Source organism: Pangasianodon hypophthalmus, chromosome 26 (genome assembly GCF_027358585.1).
Source record: "Pangasianodon hypophthalmus isolate fPanHyp1 chromosome 26, fPanHyp1.pri, whole genome shotgun sequence".
Lineage (NCBI taxonomy): Eukaryota > Metazoa > Chordata > Actinopteri > Siluriformes > Pangasiidae > Pangasianodon > Pangasianodon hypophthalmus.
Window position 1 is genome coordinate 20,235,433 of NC_069735.1, and position 21,915 is coordinate 20,257,347.

The 21,915-nt window shown below is 42.4% G+C and overlaps 3 protein-coding genes across 4 annotated transcripts; all 3 read left to right on the forward strand.

Annotated features, from left to right (window-relative positions):
• The first annotated feature begins 185 nt into the window (after nt 1-185).
• LOC128317517 (mesothelin-like protein) lies at nt 186-9,802 on the forward strand. 2 transcript variants are annotated; one of them, XM_053229722.1, is made up of 23 exons: nt 186-216; nt 294-506; nt 2,353-2,523; nt 2,716-2,853; nt 3,035-3,084; nt 3,286-3,418; nt 3,540-3,622; nt 3,756-3,882; nt 5,239-5,429; nt 5,641-5,731; nt 5,843-5,942; nt 6,036-6,208; nt 6,509-6,664; nt 7,194-7,327; nt 7,447-7,580; nt 7,827-7,921; nt 8,023-8,192; nt 8,280-8,364; nt 8,461-8,607; nt 8,697-8,905; nt 9,007-9,110; nt 9,270-9,388; nt 9,551-9,802. In XM_053229722.1, the coding sequence occupies exons 1-23, from the start codon at nt 205-207 to the stop codon at nt 9,800-9,802; spliced, it is 3,087 nt and encodes a 1,028-aa protein (XP_053085697.1). In that variant the 5' UTR covers nt 186-204. The 2 variants fall into 2 exon arrangements, with proteins under 2 accessions (XP_053085697.1, XP_053085696.1); XM_053229721.1 differs by lacking the exon at nt 186-216 and having other exon boundaries at nt 223-506.
• A 55-nt stretch (nt 9,803-9,857) lies between these two features.
• On the forward strand, nt 9,858-11,250 carry LOC128317525 (uncharacterized). Its single transcript, XM_053229732.1, has 5 exons — nt 9,858-10,063; nt 10,153-10,253; nt 10,487-10,605; nt 10,730-10,855; nt 10,958-11,250. The coding sequence occupies exons 1-5, from the start codon at nt 9,858-9,860 to the stop codon at nt 11,153-11,155; spliced, it is 750 nt and encodes a 249-aa protein (XP_053085707.1). The 3' UTR covers nt 11,156-11,250.
• On the forward strand, nt 11,248-21,868 carry LOC128317516 (uncharacterized). The gene is made up of 26 exons (XM_053229720.1): nt 11,248-11,401; nt 11,567-11,697; nt 11,898-12,022; nt 12,159-12,276; nt 12,354-12,566; nt 14,413-14,583; nt 14,776-14,913; nt 15,095-15,144; nt 15,346-15,478; nt 15,600-15,682; nt 15,816-15,942; nt 17,299-17,489; nt 17,701-17,791; nt 17,903-18,002; nt 18,096-18,268; nt 18,569-18,724; nt 19,254-19,387; nt 19,507-19,640; nt 19,893-19,987; nt 20,089-20,258; nt 20,346-20,430; nt 20,527-20,673; nt 20,763-20,971; nt 21,073-21,176; nt 21,336-21,454; nt 21,617-21,868. Exons 1-26 carry the CDS (start codon nt 11,263-11,265, stop codon nt 21,866-21,868), a joined length of 3,588 nt encoding a protein of 1,195 aa, XP_053085695.1. The 5' UTR covers nt 11,248-11,262.
• Nucleotides 21,869-21,915: the final 47 nt, after the last annotated feature.

Genomic DNA, 21,915 nt, shown 5'->3' on the forward strand with positions numbered 1-21,915 from the left:
CATCCAGCCTCATCAATTCAACCCCCTTAGGTAACGGACTACATACAAGGATAAATATCTTTGTACGCATTTTTAAAAGGTTGTTTGTGATCTTTTAGATTGCCAGCTGAGCTGCTGTGTCGAACTCCTTCCTCCATGTTTGTTCACCTTGGAGATGCAGACATCAAGACCATCCTGATGAGCATCAACAACTTCTGCACAGAAATGAATCCAGAGGTGATCGATCAATGAGACCCTGTCAGTCAGTTATTCTGTCAAAGTGCAAGCTAACTATAATCCTCTTCTCCTCTCAGGTCACAGCGGTGCTGGTAGCAAAGTTCCCCAATGTATCTGCATCCACCATCCAATCTTTGGGCAGCCAGTGTGTGGGCCTGACTGTGGGCCAGATAAGCTCCACCCCCTCCAGTGTGATAAACAGTGCTCTGTCTACACTCAGTAACATCAGTGGCTGGGACCAGGGCCAAGTGAATGCCCTGATCCAGAGCATCATTAGTGCGGGCTTTAATGTGAGTGTACACTGTACACTTGTCAAGAACGTCAGTCTACGATACTGGAAGCGAGACCAAGTCTGTTTAGAGCAATTTCACCAAATCCCCCTGTAAAGAACAAATTTGTATTGCTGTTCAAATACTAACCAACTACACTTTACAGTCAGGTCCAGAAATATTGCGACATCGACACAATCCTAACATTTACACACCACAATGGATTTCAACTGAAACGAACAAGATGTGCTTCAACTGCAGACTGTCAGCTTTAATTTGAGGGTATTTACATCCAAATCAGGTGAACGGTGTAGGATTTACAACAGTTTGCATATGTGCCTCCCACTTGTTAAGGGACCAAAAGTAATGGGGCAGAATAATAATCATAAATCAAACTTTCACTTTTTAATACTTGGTTGCAAATCCTTTCCAGTCAATTACAGCCCGAAGTCGGGAACGCATAGACATCACCAGACGCTGGGTTTCATCCCTGGTGATGCTCTGCCAGGCCTCTACTGCAACTGTCTTCAGTTCCTGCTTGTTCTTGGGGCATTTTCCCTTCAGTTTTGTCTTCAGCAAGTGAAATGCATGCTCAATCGGATTCAGGTCAGGTGATTGACTTGGCCATTGCATAACAATCCACTTCTTTCCCTTCAAAAACTCTTTGGTTGCTTTTGCAGTATGCTTTGGGTCATTGTCCATCTGCACTGTGAAGCGCCGTCCAATGAGTTCTGAAGCATTTGGCTGAATATGAGCAGATAATATTGCCCGAAACACTTCAGAATTCATCCTGCTGCTTTTGTCAGCAGTCACATCATCAATAAATACAAGAGAACCAGTTCCATTGGCAGCCATACATGCCCACGCCATGACACTACCACCACCATGCTTCACTGATGAGGTGGTATGCTTAGGATCATGAGCAGTTCCGTTCCTTCTCCATACTCTTCTCTTCCCATCACTCTGGTACAAGTTGATCTTGGTCTCATCTGTCCATAGGATGTTGTTCCAGAACTGTGAAGGCTTTTTTAGATGTCGCTTGGCAAACTCTAATCTGGCCTTCCTGTTTTTGACGCTCACCAATGGTTTACGTCTTGTGGTGAACACTCTGGTGAAGTCTTCTCTTGATTGTAGACTTTGACACACATACACCTACCTCCTGGAGAGTGTTCTTGATCTGGCCAACTGTTGTGAAGGGTGTTTTCTTCACCAGGGAAAGAATTCTTCGGTCATCCACCACAGTTGTTTTCCGTGGTCTTCCGGGTCTTTTGGTGTTGCTGAGCTCACCGGTGCGTTCCTTCTTTTTAAGAATGTTCCAAACAGTTGTTTTGGCCACGCCTAATGTTTTTGCTATCTCTCTGATGGGTTTGTTTTGTTTTTTCAGCCTAATGATGGCTTGCTTCACTGATAGGGATAGCTCTTTGGATCTCATCTTGAGAGATGACAGCAAAAGATTCCAAATGCAAATAGCACACTTGAAATGAGCTCTGGACCTTTTATCTGCTCATTGCAATTGGGATAATGAGGGAATAACACACACCTGGCCATGGAAGAGCTGAGAAGGTCCCTTAACAAGTGGGAGGCACATATGCAAACTGTTGTAATTCCTACACCGTTCACCTGATTTGGATGTAAATACCCTCAAATTAAAGCTGTTTCATTTGAAATCCATTGTGGTGGTGTATAGAGCCAAAAATGTTAGAATTGTGTCGATGTCCCAATATTTATGGACGTGACTGTATATAAAGAAAAGTGCTGTAATTTAAATACTCTCTTAAATACTCCCTGCGTTCAGATCGAAAACAGCAGATTCATATTTTTTTTTTCCTTTTTTTAAAGTTGAAGATCTGATTGTTTTGCCTCACAGATCAGCAGTGCCTCCTCTCTGGAGTCCCTGGGAACACTCCTCGGTGGCGTTCCCTCTGCAACCATCTCCATCATCCCATCGTCTCAGCTTCTGTCTTTATCGCAGAATCCAGCATTCATCAATAACATTCTGTCAGCACCAGTTATTCTGCAAAAGACATTTGTCCAGAAGGTATTCTCTCTCTTGCACACACAGAACACATGCACACACACATGCAAAATACGTTACAGCACATTACTGAAATGGAGATTTACATTACTGTGTTCTATACCAGTTTAATTTAATTTAAAATCAATCCTTTGTTCAGAATGCAGTTTGTTTAGTCTGGAAAAGTTGAAGGTCTGCTCCCACACTTTCTCCCAGGTAATCTCTGTAGACCAAACTGAAGTGCTACAGAATGTTCCGGATGCACTCGTGATGTATATTCCACTTGTTCTACTGACCTCACTGAGCTCTGTTGACGTTTCACTCATCAATAACAAGAGCTGGAGTCACGAACAGGTAACTGAACAGACCTACATTGTCAGAGAAATGTAAATCACTTTGTTATACTGAAAACCTAGAGTAACATGGCTTGACTGTGATCACAGCACTTACAGAGGTCTGAATTCCTGTCTAGTTTGGATCTCAGGGTGTAAAACGCATCAATAAAATTTTGAATTCTTTGTTTGATTTTTACCAGGCTATGATGTTGTTTGGTGCAGTGGCCAATGTCAGTGATAATCCAGAAGAGTGAGTTAGAAACACACACACACACACACACACACACAAACACAGCCTGACTCGCTTACATAGGCAGTGTAAATAACCCACTGGGTGAACAATCCAGATAACGCATATGATTCTGCCAGAGTCCAATAAGATGTTGTGTTTTGGTTCATCAGTGTGTGTATGTCTGTGTGTGACTGTGTGTGTGTGTGTTTCTCCCCACAGCCTGTCAGCATCAATACTGCAGGGATTTACCTGCAGCTCACTTCAGACTCTCCCACAGCAGAAAGCCAAAGATCTAGTCAAAGCCTGTAGACCACGTGCAGGCAGAGACAAGGTCCTCCTGAAAGAGGCTCAGGTACATACACTCTGATATTCATTCACATTCCGCACACAGTCTGAAACAGAGGTAGCAAGTGGACCCAAACTTTTACTGGTACCTGAGATACCACACAGTCACAGTGTGTTTTGTGTTTCAGCTGACCTGCATGTACAACTACGTGAAAGACGATCCATTTGTTAGCTTTACTGACGTCCCCTCTGATATGCTTCTGTACTACAGGTGTGTAACACGTTCACGTACACAATGTACCGTATATAAAAGATAAGGCACACTTCCCCTGCATTCCCAGTTTTCAAGTATCTGAGGTTAAGAATATGGGTCATATGCTATCTGTAATGTGTGTGTGTTGTAGCTATGAGAAGATACAGAAGGAGAACTGCCAGTCATATTTCAGTGCCGTGGGCAGAGCAGATTTCTCCGTTCTTTCCCACGGCCTTGACAAAAAGACCATCCTGTTCAATGATGCAAAGGACTGCCTGGTAAAACATACACAATAACATGTTCATAGACCAACACTCAATATTAGCACTTAAATGTTATGGAAAACAAGTCACCCAATCTTTCAATCAATTTGTGTCTCATGAAATTCCAATGTTGAAATATACATTTACAGCATTTATCAGATTCCCTTCTACAGAGTGACTTACATTAGTGCTTTGTGCCCTATCAAAAACATATATTAATATGCTAATTCACTAGGTCTATGAATAGGAAGTAAGAATACCATTCCGCTGAAACTGTATTGGTGGTTAGTACAGAATAAAAAACAGAGACAAAAGACAAGGGATTTGTTTAATGGAAGTTTTAATACAAGGGCTTGGTGAAGAGTTGGGTCTTGAGTTTTTTTAGTTTGAAGACAGCCAGTGAGTATGGTAGAGAGTGGGCTGTGATAAGTGCCTTCAGGTATGCATGTGCTTGTCCGTTTTTGTCTTTGTGTTTTAAATCTGATGCAGTAGCAACAGAAAGCCAGTGGAGGGAGCACAGCTCTGGGTTGGTGTGGGAGAATGTGGAAAGGTTGAAAACAAGTCTGGCAGCTGCACTCTTGAACAGTTGCAGCGGGCGGGTGGTATGCAGGGGCAGAACTGCGACATTCAGTAGTCCAGTCTCAAGATGATGAGGGAATGAACAAGCACCTGAGTGAGCTTTGTGGATAGAAATGGCCTCAAGATCCTCCTGATGTTAGCAGTCAGCTTAGCAATATGAGTAGTGAAGGACAATTGATTGTCCAGAAATACCCCAAGGTTGCATGCATTGTGAGGTGTTGAGATCTGAGAGTTGTCCATGGAGATCTCAAGATCTTGATGTGGGCGTGCATCTCCACAACAGCAACACTCTGGCCAGCACTCAGTCTTGCTGGGATTTAGTTTCAGCTGAGGAGCTGCCATCTACTACATGCTCTATTCAGAAAAATGATTGTCTATAGGAGGAAAGGAGAGGATGCATCAAGTGTCATCAGCATAGCAGTCATATGAAAATCCACGTGAGCAAAGTTCAATTCCGACTGTGACATAGAACAACAATAGAATGCTTTTGGGTGGTTCCCAGATCAGGAATTGTACTCAGGTTTTCTGACCTCTAAATACTGAAAAGAAAGTTTTGGGCATAGAGGGTGCAGTGATGGAAATCGCTCAGTCACTCAGGAGACACTAAACTGTCTCGAGGCAAACGCAACATTTCAGACAAGAACTCCAAATCTCTGAGATCATAATTCAACATGTTCAAACATAAGACAGTCAGAGATCTTGACACTAAACATTGGAATCCTCACAAGAACCCCCGTTCTTACAGATTCTGCGTTTTAATGTGACACTCCTTCGTGGTTTTTGACATTGTAGGGTATATCTGGTGTGAGCCTGACCAGTTATCAGGTGGAGGTTCTGGGGAATATGGCCTGCACACTGGACTCCTCCTACATCCAGAACTCTCACCCTCTCATGTTGGAGAAACTGAAGAACTGTGGAGATCTTTCTGATTCTCAGATCACTGCTGTACAGTCTTTGCTCCTCAGTGGGAACACCGCTTATGGGTGAGACAGAGATTTTTGCAGATCAGTGCATACCTTTGAATTTGGTTGAGCTGTAGAAAAATATTTCTGAACCCTAACTGCATTTAAATTGTTCTAATAATGTTAGACTTGGTGTTAAAATGGCATAAACCAAATGCAATGATTTGTGTCTATAACTGTATTGTATTAGATATGAATAAGATCTCATAGACATTTTTTTTTTCTTAATCAGTAATCCCTCAACGTGGAATGAGCAGACCGTGGAGCAAATCGGCATCCTGGCTGTCTATTTCAAATCAGACCTCTGCAACGCACTTAGCTTTGTATGTAAAACTGTTCAGTTTTAAATTTGCGCTTGTGATTGATTTATTGACCCAATGTTAGACCTTTTGGGACTAATTTAATGTTATGTCTGTGTGTGTGCATTGTTGAAGAATGTAAGGAGGAAGTTCTTTTCAGTCCTGAGGAAGCAGAAGATCCCGATGAAGAAGCTAAGGACATTCTTTACAGAATGCAACTCAGAAAGTGCTACAGGTAACAGTACTTTACAGTGTAAAAAGCACTGAGATACAGGGATATATTTTAGATTCTGTCCTTCAGTGATTAACTTTGTTCTGTGTCTAACAGTGAGCAACATCACAGCGGTGACAATTGCAGATGCGTCGTTTCCTTTCGGCTTTAACTCCACCCAGTTTGATCTGTATCTGGACATCGCTGTCCTGCAGAACAACCTGGCAGCCATCACTGAGAAAGTGGTGGACACCAGCCTCCAGACTGTCATTCTGAACAAGTTAAACCAGGTCAGCAGCACTGAACACTGTGACACTGGGACTCTTTAGCACTACAGTAGCACTACGACGAAAGAGGAGGTTGTTTGTGCCTTTCAGTCATAAAATTCTGACATTACTGACAGTGTCGGTTTAAATATGATACTTGCATATTGTATGTTTTGAAAATGTACCCCTGTCAAACAGGGTTTGTTTTTGTGTTGTGAGTTTAATGTCTGTCTTTGCGTGCGTGGTGGATTCACCCACACAACATTTTGGACAGTGTGTGTTAGGTGGTATATAATAAATTGTTGATTTTGTGTGCATGTGTAGATTTACCCATCAGGCCTTACTGATGGTGTGCTGCAGCTACTGGGATCCGCTTCTCGTGTGGCCACTATTGATGACATTAGCAAGTGGAACATTACCATAATTGACACACTGTCTTCTTTGATAGACTCAAATGATGGACTCTGGGAACCAGAAAAGGTAATAGAAGGGTGTGTGTGTGTGTGTGTGTGTGTGTGACCTGTAAAAATTTTTTTGGATTGATTACTACTGTGGGTACAACCACAGTGTTGTCTTCATGTGTATTACAACCAATTTGTGAATTAAGACCATGTTTTCAACACCTCTGGGAGAAACAGAGAAAGAGATTGAGATCGTCTGAGATCCTTCAAAGAAAGTGAGACAATATCTGCCATCCTTCATAGAGGGTGAGAGGGATTATCTCTGATCCTTCAGAGAGAGGGAGAGAGAGCGTCTCTGATCCTTCAGAGAGAGAGAGAGAGAGAGAGAGAGAGAGAGAGAGAAATTTTAGTATGAAGGGAAGTGTTTACATTTCCTACAGTTGGTGTAGAAGAAGAAGGTGGAGCTCCAGGTCTGGTCTTTATCTTAAACTTAAAGTATGTCAGAGCTTGTTTAAACCAGTAATAGATCAAAACCATACTAGTTAAGCATTTTCAATCCTCAGACACTGATGTGCTTGCTACTAGAATAATGTTTGTGTATTTTGTAGAGTAAAGCGGTTATTATGAGGTATCTGAGCATGGGGAATCGCTCTCTGGGAAGTGCTGAAATAAATGCAGTTGGTTCCAACATCTGTACTTTAAACATCAGTGTACTGGAAAATATCAATGCTGAGAGCCTAAAGTAAGTATAAACTCACAGGTACATACTGTACATACACAAACATGGATGAATAAAGAGATTTGAGAATAATTTGAGTGCATTATTGCTCATATAGTTTGCATTTTTTTTCCTCTATGTAGGGAGGTCCTGTTTCCAGATCTTTCCTCATGTACCATTGAACAGAAATCCGCTCTGTACATCACAGCCAACACTTCATTCAGCAATCAGCGCAGCAATGCCAAAACATACTACCAAATTATGAGACCTTACCTGGGTAAAACAATCATCCACATACACAGAAATACTAAACACACACACAGGTGTAGTGTTTTAGAACAGTAGTAGTTGGATTGAATGAAAAGTACGCATGCACAAACGCATGCACATATGCACACCCGCATCCACCCACACACACACACACACACACACACACACATATACACACACACACACCCACACACCATGAATTTAGTTGTTAACATGTGTGTGTGTGTGTGTGTGTGTGTGTGTGTGTGTATAGGTGGAGCTCCTGTGGAGGATATACAAGCTCTTTCTACCCAGAACATCAGTATGGACATCACCATATTCATTAGTCTGGACCCTGCTGTTCTCAAGGTATAAAACATTAAATGAACATAGTGGATGCTTGAGTTATAAGAAGTAAAATAAAGAAAACTGCAGATGAACTTGATGAAAACTGTTTTTGTGTGTGCCAGATCTTGAATGTGAGCACAGTGAGGGATCTAATGGGGGTAAACATAGCTGATCTGAAGCTGTTTGAGAACTCCTCAGTGGTTCAGTCCTGGGTGTCACGACAGAACCAATCTGATCTGAACACACTGAATCTTGGCATCATCAACCACAACCCTTGTTATGGTGTAGACAGGTGAGCTTTTTTATCAAATGGAAAAGGAGCAAACTTTATAGAGAAAGTTTTTAGTAGATGTATAACATTATTCTTTGTTCTGCACAGTCACCCACTTGATAGCGAGTTCGCATCTGGAAATGTTTCTGCAGTACTGTGTAACTTCAGCATTCCTGCCTATGCCTGTTCATCAGTGAGTCCTCTATGAACAAAATACCTCTCCTCAGGTTCAGTCCTTTTACGCAGAAGATGAGTTGACCACAGAACCCTCTGTTTCTTGTCTTTCAAGGTTGTTGTTCTATCCTCTGATGATCTGGCCACACTGCTCACATGCAAACTGCCAAGCAGCCTGAACTACTCTAAAGGTGCTTGGAAGCTTTTCTTCCAGAATTTTCCTGGACCTTTGGATGATGTACTGGACAGGTTTTCAAACATGGTATGAAAATTTGATTGGCGCTGTAGTTAAAAAAAAAAAAAAAACATTTGTGCACTGCTATGCACTGAAGTATGTACTCATTCATGTAGACCCACAGCAGCATTCGGCCTGACCCAAATATACTTGATGCCATCTGGGAGGTGATAATCAAGGACTTCACTGCAGCACAGCTGATGAATGCCACTTTCATCACTGAGTGGTTCCAGATGAGGCTCAGACCATTTTTGTCATCAGTGTCCACAGACTTTCTGTCCAGCCTCAGTTCCAAAAGCTTCAGCTGTGAGAGCTACCAGGCTGTGTAAGTATGGACAATGGAATTTTAGAACTCCACGTGTGTTATTTAGGACATGAAGATGAAGTAATTCATGACAAAATCTGATCTGTTCTCATCCAACTTAGGGTGGAAGCTCTTAGCAGTCAGGAATCACTCATGAAAGAGGAACAGAAGCAGTTGGTCTTTACTTCATTCATCTTTCCCTTCCTGTCAAGAGTTGACCTCCCAGGTACATAGGCCCCTTTTAATTGTTCTACTAGAGAAAGCTGGCAGTCTTATACTTCTTTTAGCCTGTTGAGATTAAGCCAATTGATTGCCTGAATGAAATAAACCAAGAGCCCTTGAGAATGTTCTGATTAATTTAACTAATGGTCTGTGATCTTTTCAGACCCTGGCTGTCGTTCCAACACTTCTGGCAGCAATAAGTGGCTTGAAAAGAACCTTGGCAATTTCTCCAATTATGCCCCCTTGGAAAAGCTCAAAATTCTAAATGCAAATTTCTCCAGCGTGAGTAACATCAAAGTTGCACCAACTCTATGTTTCTTGTGAGTTTGCAATTGACTATAGTAGTACCAGTTGGCCTCTGGATTTTGGGGGAGAGGGCAGGCAGCTGCTGTACCACTGAGCTGGTGTGAACAGAATGTGTGAAATGCATGTTTTGTCCTGCAGGTTGCAGTGTTAGGCTTACTGTCCAGTGAGCAGAAGGCACAGTTCATCTTGCAGCCGGATTCAGGAGTGTTGGGAAATGACTCTGTGTTTAGAGAGGTGTTTAGCAGTGCGATCACATCTTTAGATCGGAATCAACTTGGCAGCTTCTTGACAGTCTTCCACCAGACTGCAATACAAGTGAGGATCTCTGTAGTCTACAAACCAGGGCACATTTCTTTTCGCAATAAGACACGTTTATTCTATGCATACTAATTGATGGAGTCCGAGTGTGTCCAGACTGTTAATCCGTGCTGCTGTGTGTTTGCAGATGAACATGACTAGCATTCCTTCAGCAATATCAGACACCATTCTGAACATGACACTCTTGGATCTGGTGCCTCACTTCCAAAGTTTCAGCCCAGGGGACTTTGCCCTGTGGTTCCAGACTTACCTTTCCTTCTTCCTTCCTGGGATTGGTCCAAACACCCTGTCGATCATCCCCATGAACATCAGCTGTGACTCCTACAGAGAGATGTGAGCTCCTCCTCAACATGAACGCACAGATCTATTCTTTACTTTCTTTGATTTTTAACTTGTTGACTTCTATGTCGTTGTGTTTACAGAGTGAAAGGACTTGATAATGTGTACAGTGACCTCTCTGCAACACAGTCCGACACTGTCTTCAATTACACACAAGACTATCTCAAGTACCAGTCCAGCCAAGGTGTGTCTCTGTGTGTGTGTGTGTGTGTGTGTGTGTGTGTGTGTTTCAAGTGTGCGTGTTCTTGCTTGTGTATTTGCTGACTCAGCCTAGTCCAGTGTGCAGGCAGTGATCAGTAGATGTGATTGGCAGATGAAGAATTTGGGCTAAGTCAGGAGTGTCCCACATTCACTGGTCTAATATCAATCCGAATTCACCACAGACTTTTTTCATTAGTGCCCTATATTGCCTCACAGGCCTGAGCTGCTACGGCAGAGGAAGCTTCTACGTGTTCCTGAAACAGATGTTCCTCAATTTTGGATTCCCTGACCTGAAAGATTTCCTGTCTCTGATCCCAGCTGACCGACAGGCAGAGGTATTTCTGCTCTATAACACTGATCGTGTCAGTGAGTCGCTCACTAATAGTTTAAGCGGCAGCCAATGAGCTGTCAACATCTCCCTCTGTAACGAGTGCGTTGTCTCTGCTCTGTGTCCTCTAGCTTTTGGGCTCCATCTCTCCGGAAGAACTCAGCGAGTTTCTGAACAGGCCAAACACAGTCATTGATGGTTCTGAGCTCTGCACACTCCTCAACAACTACAATAGAACCAATCAATACCTGGAGATGGTACACCTGTCTTCATTTCACCTACCCTTTTAGTCCATGTGGATTACTTGCCTTTATTATATCAGGATTAGCTCATAGAATAATCCCTGTTTCTCTCTACAGGGGTCTGTTTTATCCTCAGCTTTGGCCAGCCACACGTTGGGGTGTGTGTGGCCTCGTGCTCTCAATGCCTCGTCTCAGGCTGATGTAGAACAGTGGTTTAATGTCACCGTGGTTCACTACCTGCCCTACCTCAGTTCTCAGCTCATCAGCTCTGCCCAGCTCAGTGGCGCCTCCTGTCTGTCATACAGGAAACTGTGAGTATTTGTTTGATGTACCATTACACAGGGTTGTCAGCACAAACACTGCCCCCTGTCTCTTGGCTAAAAAATTGAGGATCTGTACTAAAATCACTTCTATATGTATATATGTATGTATGTATAAATGTGTGTTTGTGCGTGCTTGTGAGCAGGGTGTCTATCCTGGGGGACAACTACAATTTTTCCACAACTGATTTCACTCCAGCTGATGTGTATAGCTCCATAAAAGTGTATCTGAACAGCAGCGGTAAGAATAACTATATCTCTCTTCTCTCTCTCTCTCTCTCTCTCTCTCTCTCTGCTGAATAGTACTGCATATCCTTCAATCCAAGCAATCCATGCTTCATTTCCTATAATTGTGTGTGCACAGTATGTGAGTCTCAACATAACTATCTGTATGTGTATCTTGCAGATGGCAGCCCCCGCTGCTATAACTCCTCAGATCCTCTTCTGAACTCCACCGCCTGGTTTGCTGACAACATCGGATTCTTCATCACTTTCATTAACCTCGCTGACCTGCAGTCATTCCTAACAGGAAACATGGTAACATACTAACACACACACACACACACACACACAAACTCACACACCAACAACAAACATACCTGTAATCATACATGTTAGTCATTCAGACATTTACACACATGATTATTTCTGATCATCTACATATAATGTATTATCTACCTAACACAACACACACCCATAGTGACGTATTAATGTGTGTGTTTTATTGTGTCCTTTAGACGAGTGCGTTCCTGCAGAACGCAGAAAATCTTCAGCTGTTCAACAACTCAGGAATTTCAGCCAGTGTCCTGGAGTACTACACAACAGAGTTATACATCCAGAATCCTGACTTCAGCCCACTCGGGTAACACTCCACACTAACAACTACTTATTCTATTTATTCATCCAGCCTCATCAATTCAACCCCCTTAGGTAACGGACTACATACAAGGATAAATATCTTTGTACGCATTTTTAAAAGGTTGTTTGTGATCTTTTAGATTGCCAGCTGAGCTGCTGTGTCGAACTCCTTCCTCCATGTTTGTTCACCTTGGAGATGCAGACATCAAGACCATCCTGACGAGCATCAACAACTTCTGCACAGAAATGAATCCAGAGGTGATCGATCAATGAGACCCTGTCAGTCAGTTATTCTGTCAAAGTGCAAGCTAACTATAATCCTCTTCTCCTCTCAGGTCACAGCGGTGCTGGTAGCAAAGTTCCCCAATGTATCTGCATCCACCATCCAATCTTTGGGCAGCCAGTGTGTGGGCCTGACTGTGGGCCAGATAAGCTCCACCCCCTCCAGTGTGATAAACAGTGCTCTGTCTACACTCAGTAACATCAGTGGCTGGGACCAGGGCCAAGTGAATGCCCTGATCCAGAGCATCATTAGTGCGGGCTTTAATGTGAGTGTACACTGTACACTTGTCAAGAACGTCAGTCTACGATACTGGAAGCGAGACCAAGTCTGTTTAGAGCAATTTCACCAAATCCCCCTGTAAAGAACAAATTTGTATTGCTGTTCAAATACTAACCAACTACACTTTACAGTCAGGTCCAGAAATATTGCGACATCGACACAATCCTAACATTTACACACCACAATGGATTTCAACTGAAACGAACAAGATGTGCTTCAACTGCAGACTGTCAGCTTTAATTTGAGGGTATTTACATCCAAATCAGGTGAACGGTGTAGGATTTACAACAGTTTGCATATGTGCCTCCCACTTGTTAAGGGACCAAAAGTAATGGGGCAGAATAATAATCATAAATCAAACTTTCACTTTTTAATACTTGGTTGCAAATCCTTTCCAGTCAATTACAGCCCGAAGTCGGGAACGCATAGACATCACCAGACGCTGGGTTTCATCCCTGGTGATGCTCTGCCAGGCCTCTACTGCAACTGTCTTCAGTTCCTGCTTGTTCTTGGGGCATTTTCCCTTCAGTTTTGTCTTCAGCAAGTGAAATGCATGCTCAATCGGATTCAGGTCAGGTGATTGACTTGGCCATTGCATAACAATCCACTTCTTTCCCTTCAAAAACTCTTTGGTTGCTTTTGCAGTATGCTTTGGGTCATTGTCCATCTGCACTGTGAAGCGCCGTCCAATGAGTTCTGAAGCATTTGGCTGAATATGAGCAGATAATATTGCCCGAAACACTTCAGAATTCATCCTGCTGCTTTTGTCAGCAGTCACATCATCAATAAATACAAGAGAACCAGTTCCATTGGCAGCCATACATGCCCACGCCATGACACTACCACCACCATGCTTCACTGATGAGGTGGTATGCTTAGGATCATGAGCAGTTCCGTTCCTTCTCCATACTCTTCTCTTCCCATCACTCTGGTACAAGTTGATCTTGGTCTCATCTGTCCATAGGATGTTGTTCCAGAACTGTGAAGGCTTTTTTAGATGTCGCTTGGCAAACTCTAATCTGGCCTTCCTGTTTTTGACGCTCACCAATGGTTTACGTCTTGTGGTGAACACTCTGGTGAAGTCTTCTCTTGATTGTAGACTTTGACACACATACACCTACCTCCTGGAGAGTGTTCTTGATCTGGCCAACTGTTGTGAAGGGTGTTTTCTTCACCAGGGAAAGAATTCTTCGGTCATCCACCACAGTTGTTTTCCGTGGTCTTCCGGGTCTTTTGGTGTTGCTGAGCTCACCGGTGCGTTCCTTCTTTTTAAGAATGTTCCAAACAGTTGTTTTGGCCACGCCTAATGTTTTTGCTATCTCTCTGATGGGTTTGTTTTGTTTTTTCAGCCTAATGATGGCTTGCTTCACTGATAGGGATAGCTCTTTGGATCTCATCTTGAGAGATGACAGCAAAAGATTCCAAATGCAAATAGCACACTTGAAATGAGCTCTGGACCTTTTATCTGCTCATTGCAATTGGGATAATGAGGGAATAACACACACCTGGCCATGGAAGAGCTGAGAAGGTCCCTTAACAAGTGGGAGGCACATATGCAAACTGTTGTAATTCCTACACCGTTCACCTGATTTGGATGTAAATACCCTCAAATTAAAGCTGTTTCATTTGAAATCCATTGTGGTGGTGTATAGAGCCAAAAATGTTAGAATTGTGTCGATGTCCCAATATTTATGGACGTGACTGTATATAAAGAAAAGTGCTGTAATTTAAATACTCTCTTAAATACTCCCTGCGTTCAGATCGAAAACAGCAGATTCATATTTTTTTTTTCCTTTTTTTAAAGTTGAAGATCTGATTGTTTTGCCTCACAGATCAGCAGTGCCTCCTCTCTGGAGTCCCTGGGAACACTCCTCGGTGGCGTTCCCTCTGCAACCATCTCCATCATCCCATCGTCTCAGCTTCTGTCTTTATCGCAGAATCCAGCATTCATCAATAACATTCTGTCAGCACCAGTTATTCTGCAAAAGACATTTGTCCAGAAGGTATTCTCTCTCTTGCACACACAGAACACATGCACACACACATGCAAAATACGTTACAGCACATTACTGAAATGGAGATTTACATTACTGTGTTCTATACCAGTTTAATTTAATTTAAAATCAATCCTTTGTTCAGAATGCAGTTTGTTTAGTCTGGAAAAGTTGAAGGTCTGCTCCCACACTTTCTCCCAGGTAATCTCTGTAGACCAAACTGAAGTGCTACAGAATGTTCCGGATGCACTCGTGATGTATATTCCACTTGTTCTACTGACCTCACTGAGCTCTGTTGACGTTTCACTCATCAATAACAAGAGCTGGAGTCACGAACAGGTAACTGAACAGACCTACATTGTCAGAGAAATGTAAATCACTTTGTTATACTGAAAACCTAGAGTAACATGGCTTGACTGTGATCACAGCACTTACAGAGGTCTGAATTCCTGTCTAGTTTGGATCTCAGGGTGTAAAACGCATCAATAAAATTTTGAATTCTTTGTTTGATTTTTACCAGGCTATGATGTTGTTTGGTGCAGTGGCCAATGTCAGTGATAATCCAGAAGAGTGAGTTAGAAACACACACACACACACACACACACACAAACACAGCCTGACTCGCTTACATAGGCAGTGTAAATAACCCACTGGGTGAACAATCCAGATAACGCATATGATTCTGCCAGAGTCCAATAAGATGTTGTGTTTTGGTTCATCAGTGTGTGTATGTCTGTGTGTGACTGTGTGTGTGTGTGTTTCTCCCCACAGCCTGTCAGCATCAATACTGCAGGGATTTACCTGCAGCTCACTTCAGACTCTCCCACAGCAGAAAGCCAAAGATCTAGTCAAAGCCTGTAGACCACGTGCAGGCAGAGACAAGGTCCTCCTGAAAGAGGCTCAGGTACATACACTCTGATATTCATTCACATTCCGCACACAGTCTGAAACAGAGGTAGCAAGTGGACCCAAACTTTTACTGGTACCTGAGATACCACACAGTCACAGTGTGTTTTGTGTTTCAGCTGACCTGCATGTACAACTACGTGAAAGACGATCCATTTGTTAGCTTTACTGACGTCCCCTCTGATATGCTTCTGTACTACAGGTGTGTAACACGTTCACGTACACAATGTACCGTATATAAAAGATAAGGCACACTTCCCCTGCATTCCCAGTTTTCAAGTATCTGAGGTTAAGAATATGGGTCATATGCTATCTGTAATGTGTGTGTGTTGTAGCTATGAGAAGATACAGAAGGAGAACTGCCAGTCATATTTCAGTGCCGTGGGCAGAGCAGATTTCTCCGTTCTTTCCCACGGCCTTGACAAAAAGACCATCCTGTTCAATGATGCAAAGGACTGCCTGGTAAAACATACACAATAACATGTTCATAGACCAACACTCAATATTAGCACTTAAATGTTATGGAAAACAAGTCACCCAATCTTTCAATCAATTTGTGTCTCATGAAATTCCAATGTTGAAATATACATTTACAGCATTTATCAGATTCCCTTCTACAGAGTGACTTACATTAGTGCTTTGTGCCCTATCAAAAACATATATTAATATGCTAATTCACTAGGTCTATGAATAGGAAGTAAGAATACCATTCCGCTGAAACTGTATTGGTGGTTAGTACAGAATAAAAAACAGAGACAAAAGACAAGGGATTTGTTTAATGGAAGTTTTAATACAAGGGCTTGGTGAAGAGTTGGGTCTTGAGTTTTTTTAGTTTGAAGACAGCCAGTGAGTATGGTAGAGAGTGGGCTGTGATAAGTGCCTTCAGGTATGCATGTGCTTGTCCGTTTTTGTCTTTGTGTTTTAAATCTGATGCAGTAGCAACAGAAAGCCAGTGGAGGGAGCACAGCTCTGGGTTGGTGTGGGAGAATGTGGAAAGGTTGAAAACAAGTCTGGCAGCTGCACTCTTGAACAGTTGCAGCGGGCGGGTGGTATGCAGGGGCAGAACTGCGACATTCAGTAGTCCAGTCTCAAGATGATGAGGGAATGAACAAGCACCTGAGTGAGCTTTGTGGATAGAAATGGCCTCAAGATCCTCCTGATGTTAGCAGTCAGCTTAGCAATATGAGTAGTGAAGGACAATTGATTGTCCAGAAATACCCCAAGGTTGCATGCATTGTGAGGTGTTGAGATCTGAGAGTTGTCCATGGAGATCTCAAGATCTTGATGTGGGCGTGCATCTCCACAACAGCAACACTCTGGCCAGCACTCAGTCTTGCTGGGATTTAGTTTCAGCTGAGGAGCTGCCATCTACTACATGCTCTATTCAGAAAAATGATTGTCTATAGGAGGAAAGGAGAGGATGCATCAAGTGTCATCAGCATAGCAGTCATATGAAAATCCACGTGAGCAAAGTTCAATTCCGACTGTGACATAGAACAACAATAGAATGCTTTTGGGTGGTTCCCAGATCAGGAATTGTACTCAGGTTTTCTGACCTCTAAATACTGAAAAGAAAGTTTTGGGCATAGAGGGTGCAGTGATGGAAATCGCTCAGTCACTCAGGAGACACTAAACTGTCTCGAGGCAAACGCAACATTTCAGACAAGAACTCCAAATCTCTGAGATCATAATTCAACATGTTCAAACATAAGACAGTCAGAGATCTTGACACTAAACATTGGAATCCTCACAAGAACCCCCGTTCTTACAGATTCTGCGTTTTAATGTGACACTCCTTCGTGGTTTTTGACATTGTAGGGTATATCTGGTGTGAGCCTGACCAGTTATCAGGTGGAGGTTCTGGGGAATATGGCCTGCACACTGGACTCCTCCTACATCCAGAACTCTCACCCTCTCATGTTGGAGAAACTGAAGAACTGTGGAGATCTTTCTGATTCTCAGATCACTGCTGTACAGTCTTTGCTCCTCAGTGGGAACACCGCTTATGGGTGAGACAGAGATTTTTGCAGATCAGTGCATACCTTTGAATTTGGTTGAGCTGTAGAAAAATATTTCTGAACCCTAACTGCATTTAAATTGTTCTAATAATGTTAGACTTGGTGTTAAAATGGCATAAACCAAATGCAATGATTTGTGTCTATAACTGTATTGTATTAGATATGAATAAGATCTCATAGACATTTTTTTTTTCTTAATCAGTAATCCCTCAACGTGGAATGAGCAGACCGTGGAGCAAATCGGCATCCTGGCTGTCTATTTCAAATCAGACCTCTGCAACGCACTTAGCTTTGTATGTAAAACTGTTCAGTTTTAAATTTGCGCTTGTGATTGATTTATTGACCCAATGTTAGACCTTTTGGGACTAATTTAATGTTATGTCTGTGTGTGTGCATTGTTGAAGAATGTAAGGAGGAAGTTCTTTTCAGTCCTGAGGAAGCAGAAGATCCCGATGAAGAAGCTAAGGACATTCTTTACAGAATGCAACTCAGAAAGTGCTACAGGTAACAGTACTTTACAGTGTAAAAAGCACTGAGATACAGGGATATATTTTAGATTCTGTCCTTCAGTGATTAACTTTGTTCTGTGTCTAACAGTGAGCAACATCACAGCGGTGACAATTGCAGATGCGTCGTTTCCTTTCGGCTTTAACTCCACCCAGTTTGATCTGTATCTGGACATCGCTGTCCTGCAGAACAACCTGGCAGCCATCACTGAGAAAGTGGTGGACACCAGCCTCCAGACCGTCATTCTGAACAAGTTAAACCAGGTCAGCAGCACTGAACACTGTGACACTGGGACTCTTTAGCACTACAGTAGCACTACGACGAAAGAGGAGGTTGTTTGTGCCTTTCAGTCATAAAATTCTGACATTACTGACAGTGTCGGTTTAAATATGATACTTGCATATTGTATGTTTTGAAAATGTACCCCTGTCAAACAGGGTTTGTTTTTGTGTTGTGAGTTTAATGTCTGTCTTTGCGTGCGTGGTGGATTCACCCACACAACATTTTGGACAGTGTGTGTTAGGTGGTATATAATAAATTGTTGATTTTGTGTGCATGTGTAGATTTACCCATCAGGCCTTACTGATGGTGTGCTGCAGCTACTGGGATCCGCTTCTCGTGTGGCCACTATTGATGACATTAGCAAGTGGAACATTACCATAATTGACACACTGTCTTCTTTGATAGACTCAAATGATGGACTCTGGGAACCAGAAAAGGTAATAGAAGGGTGTGTGTGTGTGTGTGTGTGTGTGTGACCTGTAAAAATTTTTTTGGATTGATTACTACTGTGGGTACAACCACAGTGTTGTCTTCATGTGTATTACAACCAATTTGTGAATTAAGACCATGTTTTCAACACCTCTGGGAGAAACAGAGAAAGAGATTGAGATCGTCTGAGATCCTTCAAAGAAAGTGAGACAATATCTGCCATCCTTCATAGAGGGTGAGAGGGATTATCTCTGATCCTTCAGAGAGAGGGAGAGAGAGCGTCTCTGATCCTTCAGAGAGAGAGAGAGAGAGAGAGAGAGAGAGAGAGAGAAATTTTAGTATGAAGGGAAGTGTTTACATTTCCTACAGTTGGTGTAGAAGAAGAAGGTGGAGCTCCAGGTCTGGTCTTTATCTTAAACTTAAAGTATGTCAGAGCTTGTTTAAACCAGTAATAGATCAAAACCATACTAGTTAAGCATTTTCAATCCTCAGACACTGATGTGCTTGCTACTAGAATAATGTTTGTGTATTTTGTAGAGTAAAGCGGTTATTATGAGGTATCTGAGCATGGGGAATCGCTCTCTGGGAAGTGCTGAAATAAATGCAGTTGGTTCCAACATCTGTACTTTAAACATCAGTGTACTGGAAAATATCAATGCTGAGAGCCTAAAGTAAGTATAAACTCACAGGTACATACTGTACATACACAAACATGGATGAATAAAGAGATTTGAGAATAATTTGAGTGCATTATTGCTCATATAGTTTGCATTTTTTTTCCTCTATGTAGGGAGGTCCTGTTTCCAGATCTTTCCTCATGTACCATTGAACAGAAATCCGCTCTGTACATCACAGCCAACACTTCATTCAGCAATCAGCGCAGCAATGCCAAAACATACTACCAAATTATGAGACCTTACCTGGGTAAAACAATCATCCACATACACAGAAATACTAAACACACACACAGGTGTAGTGTTTTAGAACAGTAGTAGTTGGATTGAATGAAAAGTACGCATGCACAAACGCATGCACATATGCACACCCGCATCCACCCACACACACACACACACACACACACACACACATATACACACACACACACCCACACACCATGAATTTAGTTGTTAACATGTGTGTGTGTGTGTGTGTGTGTGTGTGTGTGTGTGTGTATAGGTGGAGCTCCTGTGGAGGATATACAAGCTCTTTCTACCCAGAACATCAGTATGGACATCACCATATTCATTAGTCTGGACCCTGCTGTTCTCAAGGTATAAAACATTAAATGAACATAGTGGATGCTTGAGTTATAAGAAGTAAAATAAAGAAAACTGCAGATGAACTTGATGAAAACTGTTTTTGTGTGTGCCAGATCTTGAATGTGAGCACAGTGAGGGATCTAATGGGGGTAAACATAGCTGATCTGAAGCTGTTTGAGAACTCCTCAGTGGTTCAGTCCTGGGTGTCACGACAGAACCAATCTGATCTGAACACACTGAATCTTGGCATCATCAACCACAACCCTTGTTATGGTGTAGACAGGTGAGCTTTTTTATCAAATGGAAAAGGAGCAAACTTTATAGAGAAAGTTTTTAGTAGATGTATAACATTATTCTTTGTTCTGCACAGTCACCCACTTGATAGCGAGTTCGCATCTGGAAATGTTTCTGCAGTACTGTGTAACTTCAGCATTCCTGCCTATGCCTGTTCATCAGTGAGTCCTCTATGAACAAAATACCTCTCCTCAGGTTCAGTCCTTTTACGCAGAAGATGAGTTGACCACAGAACCCTCTGTTTCTTGTCTTTCAAGGTTGTTGTTCTATCCTCTGATGATCTGGCCACACTGCTCACATGCAAACTGCCAAGCAGCCTGAACTACTCTAAAGGTGCTTGGAAGCTTTTCTTCCAGAATTTTCCTGGACCTTTGGATGATGTACTGGACAGGTTTTCAAACATGGTATGAAAATTTGATTGGCGCTGTAGTTAAAAAAAAAAAAAAAACATTTGTGCACTGCTATGCACTGAAGTATGTACTCATTCATGTAGACCCACAGCAGCATTCGGCCTGACCCAAATATACTTGATGCCATCTGGGAGGTGATAATCAAGGACTTCACTGCAGCACAGCTGATGAATGCCACTTTCATCACTGAGTGGTTCCAGATGAGGCTCAGACCATTTTTGTCATCAGTGTCCACAGACTTTCTGTCCAGCCTCAGTTCCAAAAGCTTCAGCTGTGAGAGCTACCAGGCTGTGTAAGTATGGACAATGGAATTTTAGAACTCCACGTGTGTTATTTAGGACATGAAGATGAAGTAATTCATGACAAAATCTGATCTGTTCTCATCCAACTTAGGGTGGAAGCTCTTAGCAGTCAGGAATCACTCATGAAAGAGGAACAGAAGCAGTTGGTCTTTACTTCATTCATCTTTCCCTTCCTGTCAAGAGTTGACCTCCCAGGTACATAGGCCCCTTTTAATTGTTCTACTAGAGAAAGCTGGCAGTCTTATACTTCTTTTAGCCTGTTGAGATTAAGCCAATTGATTGCCTGAATGAAATAAACCAAGAGCCCTTGAGAATGTTCTGATTAATTTAACTAATGGTCTGTGATCTTTTCAGACCCTGGCTGTCGTTCCAACACTTCTGGCAGCAATAAGTGGCTTGAAAAGAACCTTGGCAATTTCTCCAATTATGCCCCCTTGGAAAAGCTCAAAATTCTAAATGCAAATTTCTCCAGCGTGAGTAACATCAAAGTTGCACCAACTCTATGTTTCTTGTGAGTTTGCAATTGACTATAGTAGTACCAGTTGGCCTCTGGATTTTGGGGGAGAGGGCAGGCAGCTGCTGTACCACTGAGCTGGTGTGAACAGAATGTGTGAAATGCATGTTTTGTCCTGCAGGTTGCAGTGTTAGGCTTACTGTCCAGTGAGCAGAAGGCACAGTTCATCTTGCAGCCGGATTCAGGAGTGTTGGGAAATGACTCTGTGTTTAGAGAGGTGTTTAGCAGTGCGATCACATCTTTAGATCGGAATCAACTTGGCAGCTTCTTGACAGTCTTCCACCAGACTGCAATACAAGTGAGGATCTCTGTAGTCTACAAACCAGGGCACATTTCTTTTCGCAATAAGACACGTTTATTCTATGCATACTAATTGATGGAGTCCGAGTGTGTCCAGACTGTTAATCCGTGCTGCTGTGT

What these genes read in the sequence shown, in the direction of transcription:
- LOC128317517 (XM_053229721.1), top strand. Translation starts at nt 228, where the DNA reads ATGAGACCCTGTCAGTCAGTTATTCTGTCAAAGTGCAAGCTAACTATA. An exon ending in CCTTGTTATGGTGTAGACAG is followed by an intron (nt 8,193 to 8,279) that starts GTGAGCTTTTTT and finishes TGTTCTGCACAG; the next exon opens with TCACCCACTTGATAGCGAGT. An exon ending in TAAATGCAAATTTCTCCAGC is followed by an intron (nt 9,389 to 9,550) that starts GTGAGTAACATC and finishes TTTGTCCTGCAG; the next exon opens with GTTGCAGTGTTAGGCTTACT.
- LOC128317525 (XM_053229732.1), top strand. Translation starts at nt 9,858, where the DNA reads ATGAACATGACTAGCATTCCTTCAGCAATATCAGACACCATTCTGAAC. An exon ending in CAGCTGACCGACAGGCAGAG is followed by an intron (nt 10,606 to 10,729) that starts GTATTTCTGCTC and finishes TGTGTCCTCTAG; the next exon opens with CTTTTGGGCTCCATCTCTCC. An exon ending in CCAATCAATACCTGGAGATG is followed by an intron (nt 10,856 to 10,957) that starts GTACACCTGTCT and finishes TTCTCTCTACAG; the next exon opens with GGGTCTGTTTTATCCTCAGC.
- LOC128317516 (XM_053229720.1), top strand. Translation starts at nt 11,263, where the DNA reads ATGTATGTATGTATAAATGTGTGTTTGTGCGTGCTTGTGAGCAGGGTG. An exon ending in ATCAATGCTGAGAGCCTAAA is followed by an intron (nt 19,388 to 19,506) that starts GTAAGTATAAAC and finishes TCCTCTATGTAG; the next exon opens with GGAGGTCCTGTTTCCAGATC. An exon ending in AATTATGAGACCTTACCTGG is followed by an intron (nt 19,641 to 19,892) that starts GTAAAACAATCA and finishes GTGTGTGTATAG; the next exon opens with GTGGAGCTCCTGTGGAGGAT.